Raw genomic sequence first — 23288 nt, 5'->3', positions numbered from 1 at the left:
CCGAGTGCCAACCAGTCCCAATTGGGACCTTTTGGACCCAGTCCTGGCGCCAGTGGCACCAGGCTCATAAATATGCCCAGTCCCAGCGCTGGAAGCGCCGGGCTCATAATGCTTGGGTGGACTTACCTTCAGCAGACCATGCTGCTTACTTGCCTGCCAGTTGAGCCTCTGATCCTCTTCTGTTTGGAACTACTTTTCCTGTTGGGTGGGGCTGGAGCCACTCCCTAGATTCAGAACACTGGAACTCTTCTGGAAGGCAGGAACTCTTTTCTTACCAGGAACTCTTTTCTTACTTAGGCGTGGCTGTGGAAGGAGACACCTAAGCACTACAGGAGGCTATTTAAACCACACCCGGTGGATGAATCTTGCTTTGCGTTATTCTGCAACCTCTGCAGCAGAACGCTCATCGTGTCTTCTGCATCCGGTCCTGGGCCTAAGGAAAAAGGCTTACCATCCTGAATCCAGTCTTCAGCAACACCTATAAAGACAAGAAAGAACAGGTTAGCATTCCGGCATCTGAAAGGCAAAGGCTTACCATCCTGAATCCAGTCTTCAGCAACACCTATAAAGACAAGAAAGAACAGGTTAGCATTCCGGCATCTGAAAGGCAAAGGCTTACCTACTCTTCGTGCGCTCCGGAGGTCTTCACACTGCATTCCGGCATCTGAAAGACAAAAGTTTACCAACTCTTCGCACGCTCCGGAGGCCTTCGGCGCTGCATCCCGCATCTGAAAGACAAAACAAGGTGCGTTTAAAGACATTGGGGAACTTTAATACTCACGTGCCATTACTCCTTTCCACATCTAATCCAGTGGGTATTCCGGCACCCTGCAGCCGCTCCGAACTCGTACCTGCAAAATAAAAAGACAGTTAGAGCGCATAGTGAAGCAGGCAACAAGCGCTTACTTACGTGCTTCCAGGCGCTTCTATTCATCACACGGGCTCCATCTTCAACTCACTTCAGCCCGTCATCCGCCATCGCCGGAACCCTGCAAAACAAGAGACTTCATTACTAAAGACTTTAAAGACATTTGAATGACTCGAAACTTACCGTTCGTGCAGTAAACGACGGACAGCAGTCCTCTGAAGTCAAGAGGCCTGCGCTACCTATCCAGTGAAGAAACTGGTTACAGCACCCTGCCCCGAGGCAGATGGAGAGCTCGGCATTCACTTACCTAAGGTGAGAGCGTTAACCTTTGGGGGTCTACAGGAGAGGAGAAGAGGAAAGAGATAGGGAAAGAGATAGGGACACCCCAATAACCCCAGTTCATTAACCAGTTCATTAACCCCATATTTTCTATCTGCAGACATCTTACTCTACACGTCAGGCATACAGTGCACAGAGGTCCAGCCCAAAGAGCCAACCGGGTGCTACACATCACCTTTGAAGATACGGTCAAGACCGGCGCCTCTGCGAGAATCAGGTGAGCGTTACACATACATACCCACCAACTCCTTAGGCATCCGGGGTCTTTTGGGACTGGAACTCCTAGAGGATTCGGAGAGAGAAGCACTTTCCACAGACATTTTTTTCATTTCTAGCTCATGGTTGAGCTCCATTTCTCTGAGCCTTAGTTCTTGTTGCTGTTGTTGTGTTTGAGCATTAATTCTTTTTAATTCTAATTCAAGCTTCATTTTTTCTAGTTCCATATATTGAGGATTAAGTGTGGGACCTGTTAAGGGTCCAGTAGGTACAGCTGGCAGGGCAGGTAGAGGCCCAGGGGAGACAACTCTAACATCTTACACCTCCTCTTCTGCTTCTGACTCAAATTTATCAATACTACCATTCATATCAATATCATTGCTGTTATCTACAGTTGCTGGAGTGGTAGGTTCCTCTGAACCACCATCCAGACTTTGGTTTGCTAACAACCTTTCTGTTAGCTCCATTTTCTTGCCTTTAGTCAGGAGATTCTTATGCTTACAGAGAACTCTTAAACAATCAGCAGTTTTTGTAGCAAGGGACTCTTGACTATAACTTTCCATAGTTGACATGTTTTAGAAAATACTTCTTTTAGTGCTAAGCTTTGTGGTAAGTTGCACTAAGGTATCTTTAAGCACACTAAAATGTATACTCAATACAAATCCCACCGCTGTACACCAGCGTTAGGCAGAAACCTGTGCAGGTCCCTTGGGGACCACTGCAAAAGATTTAAGACTACAGGTGTTTGGCAGTAAACCCACTTGGTAGCAGTCTGTACCACACAGATTCACTTGGTATCTGTGGCTGAGCAGTCAGACTTCCCTCAAGAAGAGTTAGGCAGTATGCAGAGCATACACAATAGGTACAGAGACACAGTAGTATAAACAAACACTGACCAGAGCTTTGGTGTAAAAGTATATAATTATTTATTTAAAAACACACTTGTGATTTACACTAGCAAAAACGAGGTAAGTAAATTCAGCACACAGTCACTATCATATATATACAACCCTATTCACTTATTAGACAAGTCTTAGTGAGAAACACCACTTATTTTCAGACAGGCGTGAGCACTTAACATAAGATGACACTCTAATAAATTGTAAAGAAAGGGAGGGAAAAAGGCAGAGTTAAGGAAGCACACAAGTTTCAATACTTTTACGAAGAACCACAGGAAGGCAGGATAGGCAGAGTTCTACTGGAGAGCAAGGAAGTCAATTGCCAAGGCCCATTCTTGGAGAGAGCAAGCAGAAGGGGTCCAGGTTCACACAGTGGGGTTATGCCCAAAGAGTCTTGTAGATAGTTCGCACAAAAAGGATGAAATTAAAGTCAGGAAAAGTTAGCTAGGTTGTCCCAGGCTAGCCCAGGTTAGAAAGGCGAGGCTTTACTGTCACCCCGAACGATCTGTCGCAAGGGAAGCCAGGCGGGACACAGCACCGTAAGTGTGAAGGAAGCTCCAGCGGGGGCAGTTGTTCCTGGCAGCAGTTGCAAGTCGGTGTTTCGTCCAGAGGAAGAAGGGGTCTCGCCGTGGAGGAAAGATGAAGGTCGTTGCACTGCCAGGGAAGAAACCAGCCGCGGAGTTCTCCGGTTAAAAGGTACTACCCTTCTCTTCGCGGTAGTGGTAAACCGTGGTATTCCGGTTGTCGGGGTGCTTGGCACGGGCAAGGCGGCCACGAGATGCTCCAGGAAGGTGAAAAGAAGGCAAAACTGGTTATCCCCACCAGTCAAAGGAAGAAGACTCTCCGGACTTGAGATCTCCTCTGTCGTCGGGAAAGTGGTGAGACGATTCAGCAGGGCTCCACCGGTGGTGTCGTCGTTGCATGTCGGCTCAGCTTCTCCCTCCTCGGATTCTTAGGTCCAGTGGTGACCTCTGAAGTTCCAGTCCCCAAAGCCCTGCTTTTATGCAGCACACCCCCATTCACTCAGCCTAGCTGTCAATCAAACATGCTAAGTGGTGAGCCGGCCGGCTCACCACTTGGGCCAATCACACAAGAGTGCGACTTGAGTTGCCAAGGTAACTCAGTCCAGGGTGCCTAAAACCCTCCCACACCCCCTGTGGTACCCAGACAGAGTGGCACCACTTTTGGAGGCTTCTGTGGAGAAGCCCGCCAAAAAGTGGAACAAAGGGCTCGACTTGGGTTGGAGTCACAGAAGAGAACACAAACGCCATTTTAGAATCGAGTTCTGGCAAAAAATACCAACCGGTGAATTAATATTAAATAAATAAACCGGCGGTATGTTCGAGGCTATACGAATTAAATAATTAAAGTTGGTAGCCTCGAACAATGGGAAAATCCCATAGAGATATATTTGCGGTCAAATATAAAAAGTAGTATCCACTGCCACCAGCCAAAACTCGATCAGGGGGGACGGAGACGTGCCCCCTCGAACAACAGACCCCGGGGCAATCTAATTGCCCCGACCAGTACGTCCACAATATGATGGTTTGTACTGGTTTCTGTTCATAATTTGGGACTAGTAAAGCCAATGGTGACTTTACATGCCCTGGGAGACAGTAGTCAGTCCCAGAGTATGGAGTCTAGGTTGGGGGGTCGCTACGACACCCCTGGGTTACAGCACGGAGGGTGCTGTGTAACCCACATAAAAAAAACACTTGAGACCCTATGGAGTAAAAGACCCCATAGCCCATAAAACACATTGAAAGTTAAAGGAAAACCTCAAATCATGTCTAAGAGTGGGAGTAAAAGAATCTCACTCTTAGCAGGAGAGAAAAAAATAAACCCCAAAAATCCAGCAAAGCTGCTGGGGGACTCACTAGGTTTGGGAAATTAGCCTTACAGAGAATTCTCCCTAACAGTCAGATAGTAAACTAGATAAACCCACCCCTGCTGCGAAAGCATTACAGGCCCTTCTGAGAGATTTCGGACTAGAGGATATCTGGAGACAGCAACACCCGAAGGATAGGCACTATTCACACTATGCTGCCACACATAACTTGTATACAAGACTGGATTATATGTTGTCGCCTCTGAACTCGAAGGGGAAATGATTGGCTCAGAATACAAGGCGAGAATATTATTGGACCACTCCCCTCTGGTCTTGGAGTGGAGACACCAGCCACCCAGAGCAAGAATCCCGACATGGAGGCTCAGAGCCCAGGCCCTGCAGGACTCGGTATTCCGGGAGGATTTAAGGGAGGAGATTATCGAGTACTTTGACACCAACACAGGGAGCTTGCAGTCAGAAGAAACCTAATGGGAGGCGTTTAAAGTGGTAGTAAGACGTGTGGCCATATCCAAATCCAGAGGGCTCCAAGGGGGCATAGGAGACAGAGAAGAAACTGGAAGAAATGATGCACCTCACAGGTGAATTTACTACAACAAACCAGCAGGGAGCACTGGGAAAGACTATGTAAATTGAACTATAAAAAATATATCGAAAGGCAACACGCAGGGGGAGACAAACCAGGAAGGCTGCTAGCATGGCTATATAACAATGAGACACCGAGACCAGTTGTCAGAGGGATAAAGGGAGAAGAAGGTCAGACCTGGGACACCCAAGAGGGAGTAAACAGGGGGTTCCTTAGATTCTACATACGCCTCTATGAGGATACGGGGGAGGAGACGGGCCGGGAGATTCAGGAAACACTGGAAGATATAGGATTACCCAATGAAGAACGGGAGAACCTGGAGGCCCCAATTACAATAGAGGAACCAGAGACATTGGTTCTGCACCTACCCACATGGGCTCCCTAGCGAATTTTACAAAACATATAAGCAGGAAGTACACGCCCCGCTGCTGGCCATGCTAAATGAAGCGTTTGAGAGGGGAAGGTTGCCCGAATCTCTGAGGGAGGCGCTGATTATTCCGCTCCTAAAACCGGTTAAGCCAAGCACAGATTGTGGGTCATACAGACCCCTATCTATGTTGAACCAAGATAGCAAAATTCTCACGGCAGTGTTGGCAAACAGACTCAAGAGGATAATTGGCAAACTTATGCACCCTGATCAAACAGGCTAGGTTCCGGGCAGGAATATAACCGACAACCACAGGAGACTCCACCACATCATAGAACAGACAGAGAATGACCCTGGCGAAATGGCAATAGTCTCGCTGGATGCAATAAAAGCCTTCGACTCTGTGAGGTGGCCGTGGTTGTTGGCGGCCTTGAAAGAATACGGGATGGGACCAGGGTATTTGAGGTCGGTTAAGATGGTATACATCTCCCCAATCGCCAGGGTCAAAAGGGGCACGATAATCTTAGATAAATGGCAATTTAGTAGGGGCACAAGACAGGGCTGCCCCTGGTCGCCCATGCTATACATTCTTGCATTAGAACCATTAGCGATCTGTCTCAGACAACAGTACAGGGAGATGGGGATCCACACGAAGGGGGGGCCGCATCTGATATCATTGTACGCCGATGATATGTTGTAATACCTGTGCTTCCCAGAAGAAAACTTGCAGTATGTCCTGGAAGTGATGGAACGTTTTGCGACCCTTTTGGGCATAGCGGTAAACCCCAAGAAGTCAATCATGTTCCCTCTGGGGAGATATAGGGGGGGCCCCGCATGGGAAGCTACCTGTTTTGCCGATACCCTGGCAAACCAGAACATTCCGATACTTGGGGATTAATATATACCACACGGCTGCGGACGAATATAAATACAACACGGAGAGGGCAGTGGAAGGCATCAAGAATAGTATGGGGTTTTGGGCAAAGCTCCCCCTGGCCATGGTGGGAAGGGCAGCTTTGATCAAGATGGTGGTTCTGCCCAGGCTGTTACACTTTTTCACGAACATCCCATACATGCTCCCCAAACGCTTTTTCATGAAGCTCCACAGCTTATGCAGGGGCTTCATATGGCACAATTCAGAGTCAAAAGGGGCGTGATAATCTCAGATAAATGACAACTTAGTAGGGGCACAAGACAGGGCTGCCCCTGGTCGCCCATGCTATACATTCTTGCATTAGAACCATTAGCGATCTGTCTCAGACAACAGTACAGGGAGATGGGGATCCACACGAAGGGGGGACCGCATCTGATATCATTGTACGCCAATGATATGTTGTTATACCTGCGCTTCCCAGAAGAAAACTTACAGTATGTCCTGGAAGTGATGGAACGTTATGCGACCCTTTCGGGCATAGCGGTAAACCCCAAGAAGTCAAGCATGTTCCCTCTGGGGAGATATAGGGGGGGCCCCGCATGGGAACCTACCTGTTTTGCCAATTCCCTGGCAGACCAGAACATTCCGATACTTGGGGATTAATATATACCATACGGCTTCGGACGAATATAAATACAACACGGAGAAGGCAGTGGAAGGCATCAAGAATAGTATGGGGTTTTGGGCAAAGCTCCCCCTGGCCATGGTGGGAAGGGCGGCTTTGATCAAGATGGTGGTTCTGCCCAGGCTGTTACACTTTTTCACGAACATCCCATACATGAAGCTCCACAGCTTATGCAGGGCTTCATATGGCACAATTCCAGGAACAGGGTGGCCCTTTGGAAGTTGCAAAACTCGTGTGATAAGGGGGGCATAAACCTACCGAATTTCGAGATATACTACCTGACGGGACAGCTCCAGTATGTGACCAGATGGTTGTACGAAGAAGAGACGGCCAAAGCCAGATTATTGAGCAAGGATTCCGCCCCATTCTTTCTTAGAGAACTGGTATGGCTATCTAAACCGGAGATGCAAGGAAGTGCGAGATTGCTGGAACTGGGTTGGAAAATATGGCGCAAAGCATGCCAAATAGTGGGAAACCCAACCCCATGCTCCCCGCAGGTGCCACTAGTGGCGCTATGCAGTGAGGACACGCAAATGATAAAAAGGATCCGCAAATACTGGGAACCGATCGGCCTCGCAACCCTTGGAGATATATGGCAAGAGGGGAAGGTACTAGACTTCCAGAAGATAATGGAGGACACCAGGGTATATAAAGGACAATACATTACATATACAAGAATTATCAAACGAGTGTGAGAAAGGTGGCCTGAGGTAGTTCTAGCGGAACAACCTGATACAGTCATTGAGACGATGTACGATATCTCGGAGGGCGGGCACAAAATATCCCGAATTTACGAATTACTGATGTCCAGGGTGGGCAAGGAGTTGCTCCAACTGAGGCGGGACTGGGAGGAGGAGGAGGAGGAGGTGGGAGAACCTATGCAAGATGGACAATGGGATGGGGCCCAGAGGTATCATAAGAAGGTGTCCCGGAATGCGAGGCTGCAGCAGATCCAGTTATACATCACCCACAGGGCATATATGACCCCTAGCAAAATCGCCAGGTTTGGAAGCTCAGTGATACTAATCAATGCAGGTGTTTCTAGCTTTAAGGTTTCTTGTCAAGCCTTTTGCATGGCAGTTCAACAGCCTTCCACCTCCGCCCTGAGAGGACAGACTTTCAGCCATTCACCCATCATGAGGTACCCACTGGCAAACAGAAGCACCACAGCTCTTTAAGAACAAGTAACAAAGGTGGAACCCGGACAGGTAGATTTGCAGCCTCTTTTTGTTTCCATTGCACCCAGGTGGGTGGGAGGATAGCCCTGTTTGTCAAGGAGTGGTTTGACACCACTTTTGACATCTTGGTCTTAAAGGCCGTGTCTCAGGGTTACTGCCTCCAGTTTGTGTAACGCTCACCCAGCTACATTCCCTCCTACCCATCATTTCCCCCGGTCCCTCCTCTGTTGGGGAGGTCCATCTGCTTTTGTCAAAGGGCACCCCACTCAGAATGTGGCAAAGGCTAGTGCTCCCTTTACTTTTATGTTCCTTAGAAATACAGGGGGCCCTCATCAAATCTTGGAATTATGGCTTTTGAATTTGCCATGCCTAAGGACAAGTTTCAGATGGTCACTTTTGCCAAGATCCTTCAGGCTCTTGAACTGCAGGACTGGCTGCTATCTGCGATTCTACAGGATGCCTACTTCAATGTGATGGATTGCAAGAACAGGCGGTACCTGAGATTTGTAGTAGGGACCTCCCACTACCAGTTCAGAGTTCTGCCGTTTGGGCTTTTCTCAGAAACCAGGGTGTTAGGGAAAATTCTCATAAATGTGCTAATTCCCTTCACCTTAGAGACCCCCAGCCACTTTGCTGGATTTTGAGGACTTGTTTCTGTTCTGGAGAGTATGTGAGCTTTTTTTCCTACTCTCTCATGTATTTTGATGTGTGTTTTACTCTTGTGTTGTTTGATTATGGGCTTTTAGATAACCCCATAGGCATCATCTTTTCATGTGTGTCACACAACACCCTCAGTGCAATGACACAGGGAAGCTTTTTAGGCTACACCAAGGTTTAAATACCTTCTCTGGGATAAACTACTGTTTCCCAGAGAATGTAAAGTTAAATTGACTTTACTAGTCTTTTTAAATTCCTAGACCCAGCACACACTATCTTACAATAGAGTGCTGAAGGGGATACGTAGTATCCCCTATGTCTAGAAACTCATGTAGCAGTCAAATGCTACCCTTTCCTATCGAAATGGCTGGTGGCAGTGGTTTTACAATGAACTACCATGATTTTTCCCGACCGTGAACACCGGTAGCTAAAAATTGCGGGAGCCATGTTTTTCAAGATGGGGCCTAAACCCCCTTTGTTTAAATGGGCCCGGTCTTCTTTTTTTTGCAATTTCTTTTTTGAAAGAACCTTTTATAGTTTGTCTCTGCGCGCCAAACCAGGTTTGGCCCCTTTGTTTCTGTGCCTTTGGCGCCCGAGTGTCTGGGGTGGGCAGGAAGTGATGGAGGTGCCCAAAACTCCCTGTGCTTAGTCTCCTAGGAGACCCAAATGCACTCTGGCATGATTGGCTGACTGACTGTCCGGCTAGGACAGCCACCCTGCTGGGTGAATGGCAGCTAGGGTGGAATAAATGGGAGAAAACTGTTTAAATGGCGAGTCTCTTGGACTGAAAGGCAGAGTCGACCGCTGGAATGAAAGAACCGAAGGCGAGCTGGAAGAGGACGGCTGCTGCAACTACTGGAGCGTTGGTTTGCCCGGTGGAGCCCTGCTGCAGGTCCGAATGACCAAGTTCATCTCGACAGAGAAGCCCCTTCAAGGACGACTTCTTCCTTTGAGTTGGTGGGACCAATCAACTCGTAAGCCACCTGGATACCTTTCTCTGAGCTGGTTAGGATTAACTAGGGGGAAGGACACCAGCTTGTGTGCTTGAAGAACAGCAACCGGAATTGAAGATTTGCCAATTTGCCAGTTTTTGTGACCCATCCCCGTGCAGTGCAGGAGTCCTCCAACGTCCTCCCTCTTGTCCCCATGACTGAGGCTCAGGAACAGCGAGATCTGCAGGAACTGTCAGGAACAGAAGTCTTCAGCTGCATCTTTTTCTTCAATATAAGGTACTGTGAAAACCTGACCGAGAGAACTTACCTAGTCAGCTTGTGACCAGACATACAAACCTTTCTTCCGTGAACTACTTCTAAGAACCGTGGCAAAGATTTTTCCGTTATAAATACCAGAACCGTTTTTACTTATACAAGACACTAGCCCATTGACTTTGGCTTACCTTTTGCATTGCATCAACTCCTCTGGTGAACTCTAACTATTTGCACTGTTTTAGAGTAACTGTATTATTTGTTTTATTAACTTATGCCCTTTTGCTCCTACTTTAATGCTATTTTGCTCCTTCTTCAAGGGAGCTCAACTGCTTAGTAATTAGTATTGTAGTATACGTTTGTGTGATATTGGTTGCCTTCTTTAGTGAATGCTTTATAAATGATTGTGTAATAAATTAATAAGTGTTTTACCAAGAAACCTTGAGTATAAGTGTCTATCTGAATACTTGTCATTGTACACTCTGTGTAACACCCTTACAAGCTCACATTCCCTCTTGAGATGAGCCTGGCTGCTCAGCTCGCTACCAAAAACTGTGTGGTACAGATTTATACCAAAGGTTGGTTTTGCTTACACCTGTAGTCTTAGTTGTGTGTAGTGGTCCCAAAGGGTACTGCTTACAAACACAGGGTTTTCACCAAACTGTTGGTTATGATAGTGGTGGCTCGTTTCGGGAGGGAAAGTATACATATCTCACCCTACCTGGAACACTGGCTCGTCTGAGCCCACTGCTCTGCACTAGTCTCTGCTCTTTTTTTTAAATTGTTTTTTGGTTTTTACAATAAGCCTTTACAATTTTATTCATGATCCATAGATAGACAAATATAAGAGTGTGATTACATATTACAATATGCATCCTATATGTATATAATTGAAATACATCCTGTTGGAAAGTCGCCAAAAACACTTACAAAAATGTATGAAATACCTTAAAAGGATATAAAAAACATAAGACATAAACATATGATTTTTTTCCCTAAAATACATATTTGAAGACTAAACAATATAAAAGGAGCAAATGTAACATTGATTTCAACAGTATGTGCAATTCATAGCTTACGCTTTGTACTATACTTTATTCACCTTTTCTAAAATTCATTTAACCTTTTGTTAATAATATCCAACAAATGTACTAATGCATGGACCAGGGTTTGATTATTCCCCCACATGCACCGCGCCCATAGATTTTATCTAAACAGTGCAGAACCGTTTTCAAGATATTTAGAAATAAAGGGAAACTGAACCTTCTCAAAATAACTACAATACATTACCAGCTGTTTCTTTCAATTTCCGAATTGTTGGTACATAGACGACAAGTACCAATTTCACTACTAGAGTCAGTTCTTGTATTATTCTTGTGCCAAGTTTAATGCGTTCATTGGTTAAAAATTGGTTTAATTTAAAATGAAGATACAACATTCTTTGCTTATCACATGGAAATTTGTGCAAATATGGAGCTCTTTCTCTTTCCTCTAGCTGGGCCCCTACCACTGCCCTGTGAAGCGAGATAGTATGGTCTAAAGTCAGGTTCTCCCAGGCCTCTTTTGCTCCTCGGGGGTTCTCATAACTTGTCTTGATATCCTAGTTTTTTTTTTTTATTCCACCAGTGTCCTGAAGTAGGAGCTGGGTACCCGTATTGGTAGTGTCATAAAATGGTACAGTAATTTCTGTAGGATAACTATTTTCACTACATTTTTGCCTCCCCAGCCATAATACTGCTAGTGGACCCCCTGTCAGCCAACATCTTTGAATATTTTCCAATAGGGGGGGATAGTTTGCAGCAAATTAAGTGTCTAAGGTGCCCGTGATCATTGCTCCTAAGTATTTTATTGCTTTGTTTGCCCACTTATACGGAAGGGAGTTTTGCATAGGCCGGACTTTGTCTAGTAGGACCGTCAAATTCAATGTCTCTGATTTGTTTGTTTATTTTTAATCCTGCTTCCTCCCCAAACTTTTACAGTACCCGGTCCACTGAACCCATAGTCTTCTCTGGTTCTGTGATCATTAATAGCAGGTCATCCGCAAATGCTGTGACTTTATTTTCTACCCCCCAAAGGGGTTCTCTTTAATTTTCTTGTTGGACTGGATAGGAAGGGCTCTAAGTGGATAGCATAGAGAAGCGGGGAGAGTGGACATCCTTGCTTCGTGCCCCTCGTTACCGGGATGCTCTCAGACAGCTGGCCAGTGATTGGCAAGCGCAATTTGGGTTTTCGATAGTTCGCTTTTATCATTGCTAAGAATTTCGGCCCAAATCCCATCTTCACCATGGTTTGGAAGAGGAATCTCCACTCTACCATTTCAAATGCTTTTTCGGCGTCTAATGCTAGTATAAGGGCCGGTTTTGTTGGCAATTTCTATGAGATGACGGACCTGTCGGGTGTTGTCAATAGTATGTCGCCCTTTTATAAAGCCAGACTGGTCTGGGTCAATACGTTTTGGTAGATTAGAGCAATTGATATCTTTGCCCGGCTTCTGTAGAAGCCCAACTTTGACCTCCTCCATTGAGTTTGCGATACCTCCTTGGCCCCCGAAAGAGTTGAACAGCTGTACCAAGTGCGGTATTAGTGTTTCCTTAAAGGATTTGTAAAAATCTGCCTAGTAACCGTTTGGGCCCCTGTTAGACTTACTATGGCTGCCCTAACTTCCTTCGCCGTTATATCCCCCTCTAACTTTCCCCTAGTTATTCTCTCTGGGCTGGTGGATCATCCGTCTTGTGTAACTTGGAGTAGTATCTTGTGAATTCTTGCAGGGGAGGGCTGAACTTTCCTCAGCCCCTTCCATTTAAAGTTTCCCTATGGTTCTTGATGTCTCTTGCTTCCTCAGCATCCTTGCCAGAAGGAGGTCTGCTTTGTTCGCCTTAATGTACTATCTCTGCTTAAGGTATGCAAGGGATCTCTCGGCAGCTTTCGATTGCAGAACTTCAAGCTGGCCCCTTACAAGGCGGTATTCCCTCCTGATGGATCTGCCTGCCCCTTCTGCCATACAGCCCGTTATCTGTTTCAGCTTGTCCTCCAGCTCCTCTTCTAATCGTCTTCACCTTAATTGTTTATCCCTTAGCGCTTTCATTGCTATGAGCATCCCTCTCAAGGTGGCTTTAAAAGCCTCCCATACCTTTTGCTGGCTTATTCCTTCGATGCTATTATTGTGGAAGTACTCCCCTTTGTTTTCCCTTGCCTCCTCCCTCAGTATTTCATCTTTCAAAATGTAGCTGGGTATCGCCACTTCCAGAACCTATGTGAGCCATAGCCCAAACATATTGAAAGTGTTAAAGGAGCCTGATCTGCCAGGGCTGTGGCGCCCCCTTCTATATCTGACACCAACCCCAGTAGTGACCTCGACACCCATGCATAATTCATTATAGAGAAGGTTCTGTGCATATGTGAATAGAAGGTGTACCCCTTTTGGGTTCCCTCCACCCGTCCACTAAAGATAAGTGAACAATTTTGTCTTTTAACTCCTTCGAGGGCCTACCATGGTTGCTAAAAATCTCCAGTTTATTCAATGTTTGCTGTAGAATTTTGTCTTGTCCCGTGTTTGGGGTTTATATGTTTGCTAGCATGAATGTCTCCCCTCTCCCTTGGAGGATTATTGCCAAATAGCGTCCCTCAGAGTCCCTCTCTGAGGCGATAGTTTGGAGCACCAATGTATCATGTAGGGTTATCAGCACCCCCGCTCCCTGTCTTTCCTAATGTGTTGGCTTGTACAATTTGGCGATAACACCTTATTCTTACTTTGTGCTATCTTGATTTCGGATATGCGTTTCCTGGAGGGCTATTATTCCTTACCCCTCTCTCCCCAGGCATTGCTCTAGCTTTTTCCTTATAACCTACGAGTTTATTCCCCTTATGTCCAGAGAGGCGGCCTTAAGTATATCCTTCCTAGCCATGGTTAAATTCTGCTTGTCTATGTAATACCATTGAGGATGAACTATGGTTTTGACCCCCACTCCCATCTCCCTCCTTGCCCCCCTTCCCATTTCCTGCTCTCCTCATCACCTTCACCTTTTCCCCCCTCACTGTGCGGGCTCAACCAGCCTCTTGCCTCCCCCGAACCTCCTTCTCAGGAGTTGAGCCCACACCTCTTCCCAGTGATATTCCGTGTGGGTCGCCCCTGACCCATGTACAATTCCTAGTTAGCCTTTTCCATTCTCCCTACCCCGGTGTCTCCTTTTGCACCACTCTCCCCAGGCTGGTTTTATCTTTGTTATTTGGCATCTAGAACATCTTTTGACTTGGTGACATTGTATGCTGTTGGGTCTCCTTCCCCATCTGTTCCCGCCGCTGATGTTCTAGATGGGCCATTTTGTGCTCTATTTTTCCTTGGATTTCGTCGGTATGTATTTAGTCCATTCCCACTGCTTTCTCTTGATTGGATTTCTTGTTAGCTCTCAGGCTCCCCCTTGTTTCTCCCCATCTTCAATTCCTAAAATACACTTCCGTTCTTTGCACGTGATAATCCGGTGTTGCCTCCCACTCATTCAAACAGGAGTCTTCCTCAATGCTGTGACCACCGGGCCCATCATTTTACTCTTAGCTAGCTTTGTCTATGCAAGGTCTTGGTATAGTTGCAGGTTGGATCCGTTGTACGTGACAGACCCTGCTTTCCTCGCTGCTGCCAGCACCCTTTCCCTCTGCTCATAGCTGTGTAGGGCGACCAGCACGTCCCTGGGCCTAGCTCCTGGTTCATTCCTTTTTGCTCTGACTCTGTGCGCTCTGCCTACCTTTATCTCAGCTCGGTCCTCCATCTCTATTAAGTCAGCAAACACCTGCTTAATCATTGCGTTTAAGTCCTTGTCGCCCACTTCCTCGGACAGGCCCTTTATCCTTATGTTGGATCTTCTTGACCGGTTCTCCAGGTCTTCGCTTTGAATCTCTAGGTTTTGCATCACTCTCGACAAGTGCTCCACTAGGACGTCTATTTTCTTTGTATCATCCGCTATCTCCCGAACACCATTTTTTCGGTGTCATCCACTCTTTCTTCCAACTTGTTCATGTCTCCCATTACCTCCTGTAGGGCACTGGACAGGTCATCTTTCATTTTGTTCATTTGTGTTTGTATAGTATTCGCTATCTTGTCCCCAAAGTCTTGGAAGCACTGTCGGAGGACATCCTGCATGACTACTTGGATCCTTAACGATTCTCGTTCTCTGCGGTCCACTTGAGCACCTTCCGTATGGCGGTTTCCCTTCTGGTCGGCTGCCTACTTTCTTCCAGCGGGCCTGCCTCCTCTGTCCTGCGGTCCCGTGGGGCATGGTCATCCGCTCGCTCCCACCATAGGCGTTCACAACCTTGAAATGACCCACTTCCTGTTGCTGCTCTCCTGGGGACGGTGCCTCTGTGGTGGTGAATCTTCTGGCGAGGCTCCTTTTACATCTCTGCTATCTCTGTGATCGATACTGGTCCTTGCCTGGTCTCAAACTCCCGAATCGCTGGGTAAGGTTCTCTTCATACAGCTTGGCTGCCGGCAAGGGTGTCACGCTTTGAATGTTGTCCCGTGTTGAATATTTGCAGTTCCGATGCCTGTGGAGGGATTATTTTGGTTGTTTCCATCTTTAGGCACCGGGGGTTAGGAGAGCTCAGTCTTTACACAGCTCCTCTCCCGGCGGCCATCTTAGAATCCCTGCCTTGATTGACGCGGGAGGGCCCTGGGTATCTTCGACACACACTGCAGGATTCTTCAGCCTGTTTTCCTGGTCTTATGCTTTCCAATCTTGAGGACTCATGAAAGCAACCGTTCATTGTCGAAACGGTCAAGGGTACTTCCCTTCTTGCAATCCCTTTCTTCTCTCGTTAAACTGCCATCTTGGAACTGCTGTTTCCACATGTGTTTTGCCTCACTCAAAGTGTGCTCTCGTGCTTCGCTTTTTATCCGTGTGGGGAAATGTAATGAAAGTCAGGTGTGAGTGATTGTCGATAATTGCCTGCCCTCGCCTGACCATAGTATCGGGACATGTTACACGGCTCGGGTGTTAGTCTGTTTTCCCTTAGAGCGAGCTGTCATTGTGAAAGTGTTCATGCTGTAAAAGCGGGGGTAGAGTTTCTAAATATCCTTCCGGGTAAGGTGGGATAAAGGTGTTACAAGGAAGGGGATACCGCATCTCACCATCCGGTGTCCCACTCCAACGCCCAAGACCCCTCACCCAAATGATCCTCCTGCACTGGTCCACCCCCAGGAAATGGATCACAAACGATGGGCGTGTCCTGGCCACCTGGATGACAGATCCCCAGGGACTAGTGGGTGAGACACATTCTGGTTTCTCATAGTGAAAAGCAGTTTTTTAAGCTTTAAAGCAAAACTATTTTAATATTACCGAGGATTCTCAGCCTGACGATGGGCAATGTTCATAAGCATGTGTGTTACAGGTAAGTAACTTGTTCCTTACAATTGCACCAGAACCAACACCAGCCATAATTGGTCACCGTACTTTGGATACAGTAATCCGTGCAGATACAGTGACACAATTTGTGTTGTGCTTTCAACACTGCAAATCCTAACATTGCACCAGCTTGTTAAATGAGTCATTTAACAAGCACTACAACCAGCACAAATCCGGTCAATACTCCAGCAGTAAGGCCAGTGCAAAGTGGATCATAACCATTGATATGACAAGTAATGCACCTAAGTCAAAAAGAAGTTACCAGAGGAAAGCACTATCGGAAGCTTCACCAGACCAGTTTTGTTGCAGGCAGTCTGTAAGGAGCCTAGCAGTTCATTCTTTGCTAGCCAATAAGGGATATTGTCCGGGTGTGACATTTAACTGCCATGTACATTGCTGATTACACTCTTGCTGTGCATCAAGGCCCTTTTCCGACAATTGAATGTAAAACTGGGAAAGTGTAGTTAAGACCTGGCTACAATAGATTAAGTGAACATAATGGAAATTGGTCAAGTGTGACGTATAATGTTAACTGGAATTAGGTGCAAAATTGGAATAGTAAACTAGCAATGATGTGTTGAATAGGTATGCTGAAATCTGTCATATAACAACTGGGCATAATGAAAACTGTCAATCATCTGCTAAAGTGGAATGATATCATAGCATCACTTGATGTGCTAAGTGGATTGTTTTGCTTGCTGAACATGCTAACTAGATAAAATGAGCTACTGACCATGTGTAAGCTAAAAGCAATGTACCTGCAGACATCAAAGGGGTGCTGGAGAGGCTGCCAGGGGGAGGGTAGTTGGAGACATATTTGGTCGGACTGTAGAGGGATTCAGGGATTTTGGGATGAAGTAAGGACCCAATTGAAGAGCATGTTTCCTCAGGTGGATCTATTGGGTGAGAAGGTATGGTTGTGCGGAATGAAGGACCCGATAGCAAAGACATTTTCAAACTCGCAATGGAGAAGCTTTATGGTTCTGTTGATGGCGGCATGGGCGGTGATCGCTGAAAAAAATTGGAAGCAAAGGGATCCGCCTCTATTGTTTTGCTGGCTCCAGAAGGTGTGGACTCTAATAGCATTGGAAAGACTAACGCACAATATCCAAGGCACACAAGGATCATTCACAAAAGAATGGGGGGAGGGAGGTGTTGGACTATCTCCAATCGGACTATATGCAACAATGGTGCCCACATAAAATAAGAATTCTGGACTTGTTCAAGGCATAATTATCGCCTGTGTGAACTGAGGGTACAGATCTTCCGGAGGGTGGGAGCGGGGAGTTGGGGTCGAGTTAAGTTGAAGTGTGCATTTTGAAACCAATAAAAATATATTAAAAAAAATTGAGATGTACTGTGGCTATGTACGTTTTTCTAAATGTTCTAATCTTTCCCTTGTTCTCTTTTTTTCAGTTTTGCCTCCATATTGTCTTACAAGATTCCCAAAGAAGATGTGCAGTCATTGTCTCTTGCATTCTCTAGACTGGAAGAAGGTGAGCTTGTCGAAAGTATCAGAGGTTTTCTCCTAAGGAAAGGCACATGATCTCAGATTTTCAATGGAATACATTTTGACAACCTCCAAAGAGGAAACGAAGGATCAAAATAAATGTAATTTATCATGTTATTACCACCCGGATAGTGCGCTTCAGCCAACTAGAGGGCATTGATTGCAGGCCTTTCTTGCTGGTAAGGTCCCACATTCTGAGCTGTAGAATTGGCCTGACAAATTAAAATGGAGAAGGAACTGTTCCTTTTACCAATTTCATGCCAGACGTCTTATTTTCTCTTGAGAAATGTTTTCCGCTCACTGTACCATTTCCCATATGAAAATAAAAACAATACCTGAAGCTTTGTTCAGGACCTTTAACTTAATCCATAGTTAGTTTCCACCTGGGAAAGCCCACAATATCAGTATTCATGTTGATGATGCCTCTTCAGCGGCTCTGCAGCTTGACAGTGTATTTAATTATTTGAGGACTGAATCTCCTCACAAGGAATTTAGTTGCAGACTATTACTATCATTGATTTGGATAGTTTTAAGGGCTCATGCGGAACATCTTTCATGGACTTTGGGACACTGCTGCAAAACTCTAGGACTAGCTCAGTCATTATGCGTTTGCTTTTCTCCTGGATTTCGCAGAACCAGCAAATGATTCATCCCTAACCTCTGCATCAGTAATACACATATAGGCCAGACCCATATAATTACAAATATGCAGTAGGCACCCTAAACTATATTCAATTATCAAAACCAGTGTCAAAAAGCAGACAGACCATCCTGCAATGTGGGATGCCTCCTAATAGAGACAGAACGAAGCATCTACCATTGTCGACATGAGAAAAAAAGTTAAAAACTGTATTGTAGTGGTATGTCATGAAGGGTGCAGGAAACAAAAGCAACACAAATAGCTACTGGTATCACAATGGGGTGATCATGAGAATTTCTTGGTTTAGTGCTGCAAAGCAAAATTCAAGGCAGTGTTAGTCCAGTTTTAAAATCACAAAAGATGCAATTTTTGATTTCTTTTATTGGACTAACTGATAATACTATGCAGGGATGGAACACATCAGCTTTTTAGCTTTCAAATTCTCGCTTCTCCATCAGATATTGCACAGTGAAATGATTAGTTAAAGAAAGCCACACAACAGATCATTGTCATAATGAAGAAAATAAGCATTGGTAAAGCCAATAGTTGTGCCGTTTCTAGTTGTTTATTACATTATATTGTTTGCCTGGGAAAAGGAATGAGGAATGACAGTGAAAAGGGTGGAGGAATGTGTTTGCCTTACACTCAATGCTAAGTAATACAATCCATGTCACACTAACAATGCATATGCAGTTTAGTACTGCCAGTCTGCATATACTTCCTTAGTGTGGGATATTTTACTTTACTTAGCATCAAGTGTAAAATAAATTATAATTTAATCACCGTAGTGACTAACGTACTCTTAGTCCATAGTCCCCTTTCCTCCATACTGCATTGGCGTCCCTCCTAGGGACGGGCGACAGAACCTTTTTCACCAGAAAAAATCTTCTTCCCCTTTAAATTTAGAGGCACGCAGGGGTACAGCCCTGGGAGCATGTGCTCCCCTGACTCCGCCCACTGGCTCCACTCCTCAGTCGCCATAGACGCGTTGACAATATTACCATTGCCTAATGACACCAGTTTTATTAGGGGGGAGAATGGTGGGGCGTATGGAGGAAAGGGGACTATGGATTAAGAGTATGTTAGTTATTACGGTGAGTAACATATAATTACTCTTACGTCCCGTCCCCTTTCCTCCATACTGCATGGGCAGTTACAACTGAATGCAGTACCAGGGTGGAGAGGTGACCCCCCTTAAGAAAACAAGTTCCTTAATACCACCTACCCAAATGCCGCGTCCGACCTGGAGCCAACATCCAAACAGTAGTGCTTGCAAAAGGCGGAGGGAGTGGTCCATGTGTCTGCCCTGCTGATGACCTGCCAGGGTACGTGTTTCTGGAATGCGACCACCGTGGCCTTGGCCCTGATAGCGTGGGCATGCATGTTTGCCAGAAGTGGCTTGTGCTGCCCCTCGTCAGCCTCGTCAGCCTCGTTAATGGCTGCAACCATCCATCTTGCTATGGAGGGCTTGGAAGCCTGATATCCTGGCCTTGACCCACCAAAGGTGATAAATAGAGCCTCAGATTTGTGAAAGCTCTTGGTTCTGTCCAGATAGAACTTTAGCGCTCGCCTAACATCTAAACAGTGCAGGACCCTCTGAGCATCGTCCTTGGGGTCTGCAAAGAAAGTAGGGAGTACTATCTCCTCATTTAGGTGGAACGCCAAGACTACTTTAGGTAAGAACGTGGGATGCGTTCTGAGGACCACCTTGTCCTAGGCAAAGGTAGTGTATGGCTCAGAAGTCACCAGAGCTTGGATCTTGCTGGCACGACGTGCAGACGTAAGACCCACCAAAAGGGCTGTCTTCATAGTGACTAGCCTGATGTCTACGGACGCCATTGGCTCAAAGGGTTTATGTGCCAAGGCCCCTAACATTATGTTGAGGTCCCACACGGGATGTGGCTTCTTCATGGGCGGGTAGAGCCTGGTGAGGCCCGTAAGATGTCTTTTAACCAACAGATTGGCAGACGAGAAAGCGTCCTCCTCCAAGTTCCGGTAGGCTGCGATGACCGGAAGATGGGTGCAGCGTGTGTCTATCTGCACTCCAGAGTGTGCGAGGTATGCTGAGAAGGATATCACATCGTCCAGTATGCAAATGAGAGGGTCGACCTTCTTAGATTCAGCCCAGTGGCAAAACCTAGTCCATTTGCTTTTGTACTGGCTTCTAGTAGCATCGTTCCGAGCACCCGGAATGATGTTGCGGTTACCCTGAGACAGGCGCAGATGCTTCAGTGTGACCTGTTCAGGAACTATGCTGTGAGGGCTAACTTCGGAGGGGCAGGGTGGATCACGTGCCCTCCTGCTGTAACAGGAGATGAGCTGGACCCCGTGGAAGGTGCATTGGAGGCTGGTCCGACAGGCTGAGTAGCTCCGAGAACCAAAGTCTCGCCAGCCACCAAGCAAATATAAGAAGGATGCTGAGGTGCTGGGACTCTTATCTTGTAGATCACCCTGTGTGCCAGTGGCATGGTAGGGAAGGCATAGGCGTTCATGCCGTTCAATTATATCTGTAGTGCATCACCCAATGAGCCTAGACCATGACCCTGCCAAGATGCGAACTGAGGGCACTTCCTGTTGCACCAGGTGGCGAAGAGGTCCACCTGAGGATGACCCCATCTGTTGAAGATCTCCTGAAGGACCTGATCGTTCATTTTCCATTCGTAATTGTCCGCCCCCAGCCTGCTGAGCCTGTCCGCCTCCAGGTTCGACTCCCCCGGCAGGTGGATCGCTGTCAGGTGAATGTCATTCACCAGGACCCATTCCCAAATGTTGACCGCCAGGGTGCATAGAGGAGGGGACCTGGTGCCACCCTGCTTGTTGAGGTAGTACATGCTGGTGGAGTTGTCTGTCTGAATGGGGATCATTTTCCCACTGATGAGCGGTAGGAAGGCCTTGAGAGCCAGCCAGATGGCCTTCAGCTCTAGCCAGTTTACATGGGCCTCCTGTTCCTGGAGGGACCAAACTCAGTGGATGCTGTGGTTGTCCAGGGTAGCTCCCCAGCCCTCCAAGAACAAATCTGTGATGATGGTACCCTGTGGTGCTGGTTGTCGGAAGGGTCTGCCTATCCTCCGGTTGCAGTCCTTGCTCCACCAGACTAGGTCCTGATATAGGAAGGGAGGAATACTGACGGGTTCCGCCTGTGAACCCTGCTCCTGATTCCATGAGGCTGCGAAGTGCAGCTGTAATCTCCTCATTTTGATTCTTGTGTTAGGCACTGCCAGAAGATATGCCGCCATGATACCCAAGAGGTGCTGGTACCACCATGCTGAGGTCATCTCTCTGCTGAGAAAATTACTTGTGGCCCTCTTGATGGCTGTGATCTTGTCCTACGAGGGAAAAATTCTCTCAGATCTCGTATCCGAGATTTGGTCCAGGAACGTTACACTCTGCGTCGGTTCCAGCTGAGATTTCTTGAGATTGATGGAGAATCCCAAGTCGTGCGGCGTGTTCATGAGCGCGGAGGAGTTATGATGGACCGCCTCCGGGGATCTCGCCCTGAAAAGCCAGTCGTCCAGGTATGGATAGACATGGTGACCTTGGGCCCGGAGAAGGGCTGCCACTGCATTCATAAGCCTGGTAAAGACACTTGGGGCTGAATTGATGCCAAAGGGTAGAACCCTGTATTGGAAATGGAAGCCCATGATCCTGTACCGCTGGAAGGATTGATGGGGCTGCCAAATCGGGACGTGTAGGTAAACGTCTCTCAGATCCAAGGAGCCCATCCAGTCTCCCCTGCACAGTGTCTCCTCAATAAGCCCTGGGGTAATCATCTTGAACATTTGAAGCGGTAGGGAAAGTTTCAGGGTGGAAAGGTCCAACAGAAATCTCGGGCTAGCCTGGTGGTTCTTGTGTATGGTGAAAATCCTGGAGTAGAAGCCCACTCTACGAGCTATGGAATTTCCGCCAACAGAGTTACTGTCCCAATCTGTGGGAGAGGAGTGGAGTGGAGTGGAGTGGAAGGGAGGCAGTGGCGTAACACAAGATCTGGGGGCCCCCCTGCGAGCCATGCTGAGGGGGCCCCCCCAAAATCGGCAACAAATCACGAGTCGCGCTACACTCTGGGACGGCCTAGATTACCATGCTTGCACAATACGCACAAACTTGTTGCTGAAGGAGTATGCCACACACTGCACTAGGAGAAAGATATAAATAAGTGTTTTAATGCAATATACAGCACACTTTCTGAGAAAAATTGGCTAAAAAGCCACAGTGTTTGCTATTGTTGTGTAGGGTAACACCAATCCAATACATGCAAGTCACCAACAGTGCACATGAACATTAATGCTTTGCTATTAAAAATACCATGCCACAATGAAAACATGTACAACTGGCTGCACAATGTAGACCAGTGTAGACACATAATAACATTACAGTAAAGCATGCCAGGCCACATTAAGACATACTTAGACTGGTTGCACCAACATGCCAGTCGAAGCAATGAGACTCATCAAGAAGAGAGCACACATTCAAGCCTGCGTCTCCGTGGCCTCTAATAACACAGCCAAACTCTTTCAAATCTGCAAGGAACTGGCCAATCCTGTTGCGGTTTCTACCTCTCCTGTTCCCTCAACAGGTCCTCTGTACGGCTTTGGCCTCTCGCTACTCCGCTAAAACTCGGGACATCCTGTCCACTATCTCCTCTTCCTCTCCCTCTTCCTCTCTCGGCCCCCCTTTGGCCATCTCTCCCTCTCCTCCTTTCTCCTCGTTCTCTCTAACACCTGACAAGGTTTCTAGACAAGTCCCATCTATGGAAGTGTCAAAATAGGTGCTCGCCTGCTCCTCCAGAACCATCAAGGACCACATTGACACCCTTGATCCAGCCTTGGCCGATTTCTGTAATCAATCTTTTGCCACTGGAACTTTCCCCTCTCCCAAACTCTTGGAAAAGCTGGCCAACTGCCAGCTTACTCTCCACACTGAATCTGTTGGTTGTCTCCATGACCATCAGTCTGGCTTAAGAGCTTGCAGAAGTACGGAAGCTGCTCTCCTGAACACCTGTGAAGATCTGATCTCTAACCTTGAT

At 46.8% G+C, this 23288-nt stretch overlaps 1 protein-coding gene across 1 annotated transcript in view; it reads left to right on the top strand.

The window, feature by feature from the left end:
• Positions 1-23288, top strand: part of LOC138583120 (cholesterol transporter ABCA5-like) — a 3134767-nt gene that overhangs the window by 3017421 nt on the left and 94058 nt on the right. The window contains exon 37 of the mRNA XM_069655080.1: positions 17532-17611. Within this exon, the coding sequence (XP_069511181.1) occupies positions 17532-17611 (80 nt within the window). The remainder of the gene's footprint in view (positions 1-17531; positions 17612-23288) is intronic.

This window comes from Ambystoma mexicanum, chromosome 3q, assembly GCF_040938575.1.
Source record: "Ambystoma mexicanum isolate Mex_15411 chromosome 3q, UKY_AmexF1_1, whole genome shotgun sequence".
NCBI lineage: Eukaryota > Metazoa > Chordata > Amphibia > Caudata > Ambystomatidae > Ambystoma > Ambystoma mexicanum.
This window is presented reverse-complemented; position numbering and strand designations above follow the sequence as displayed.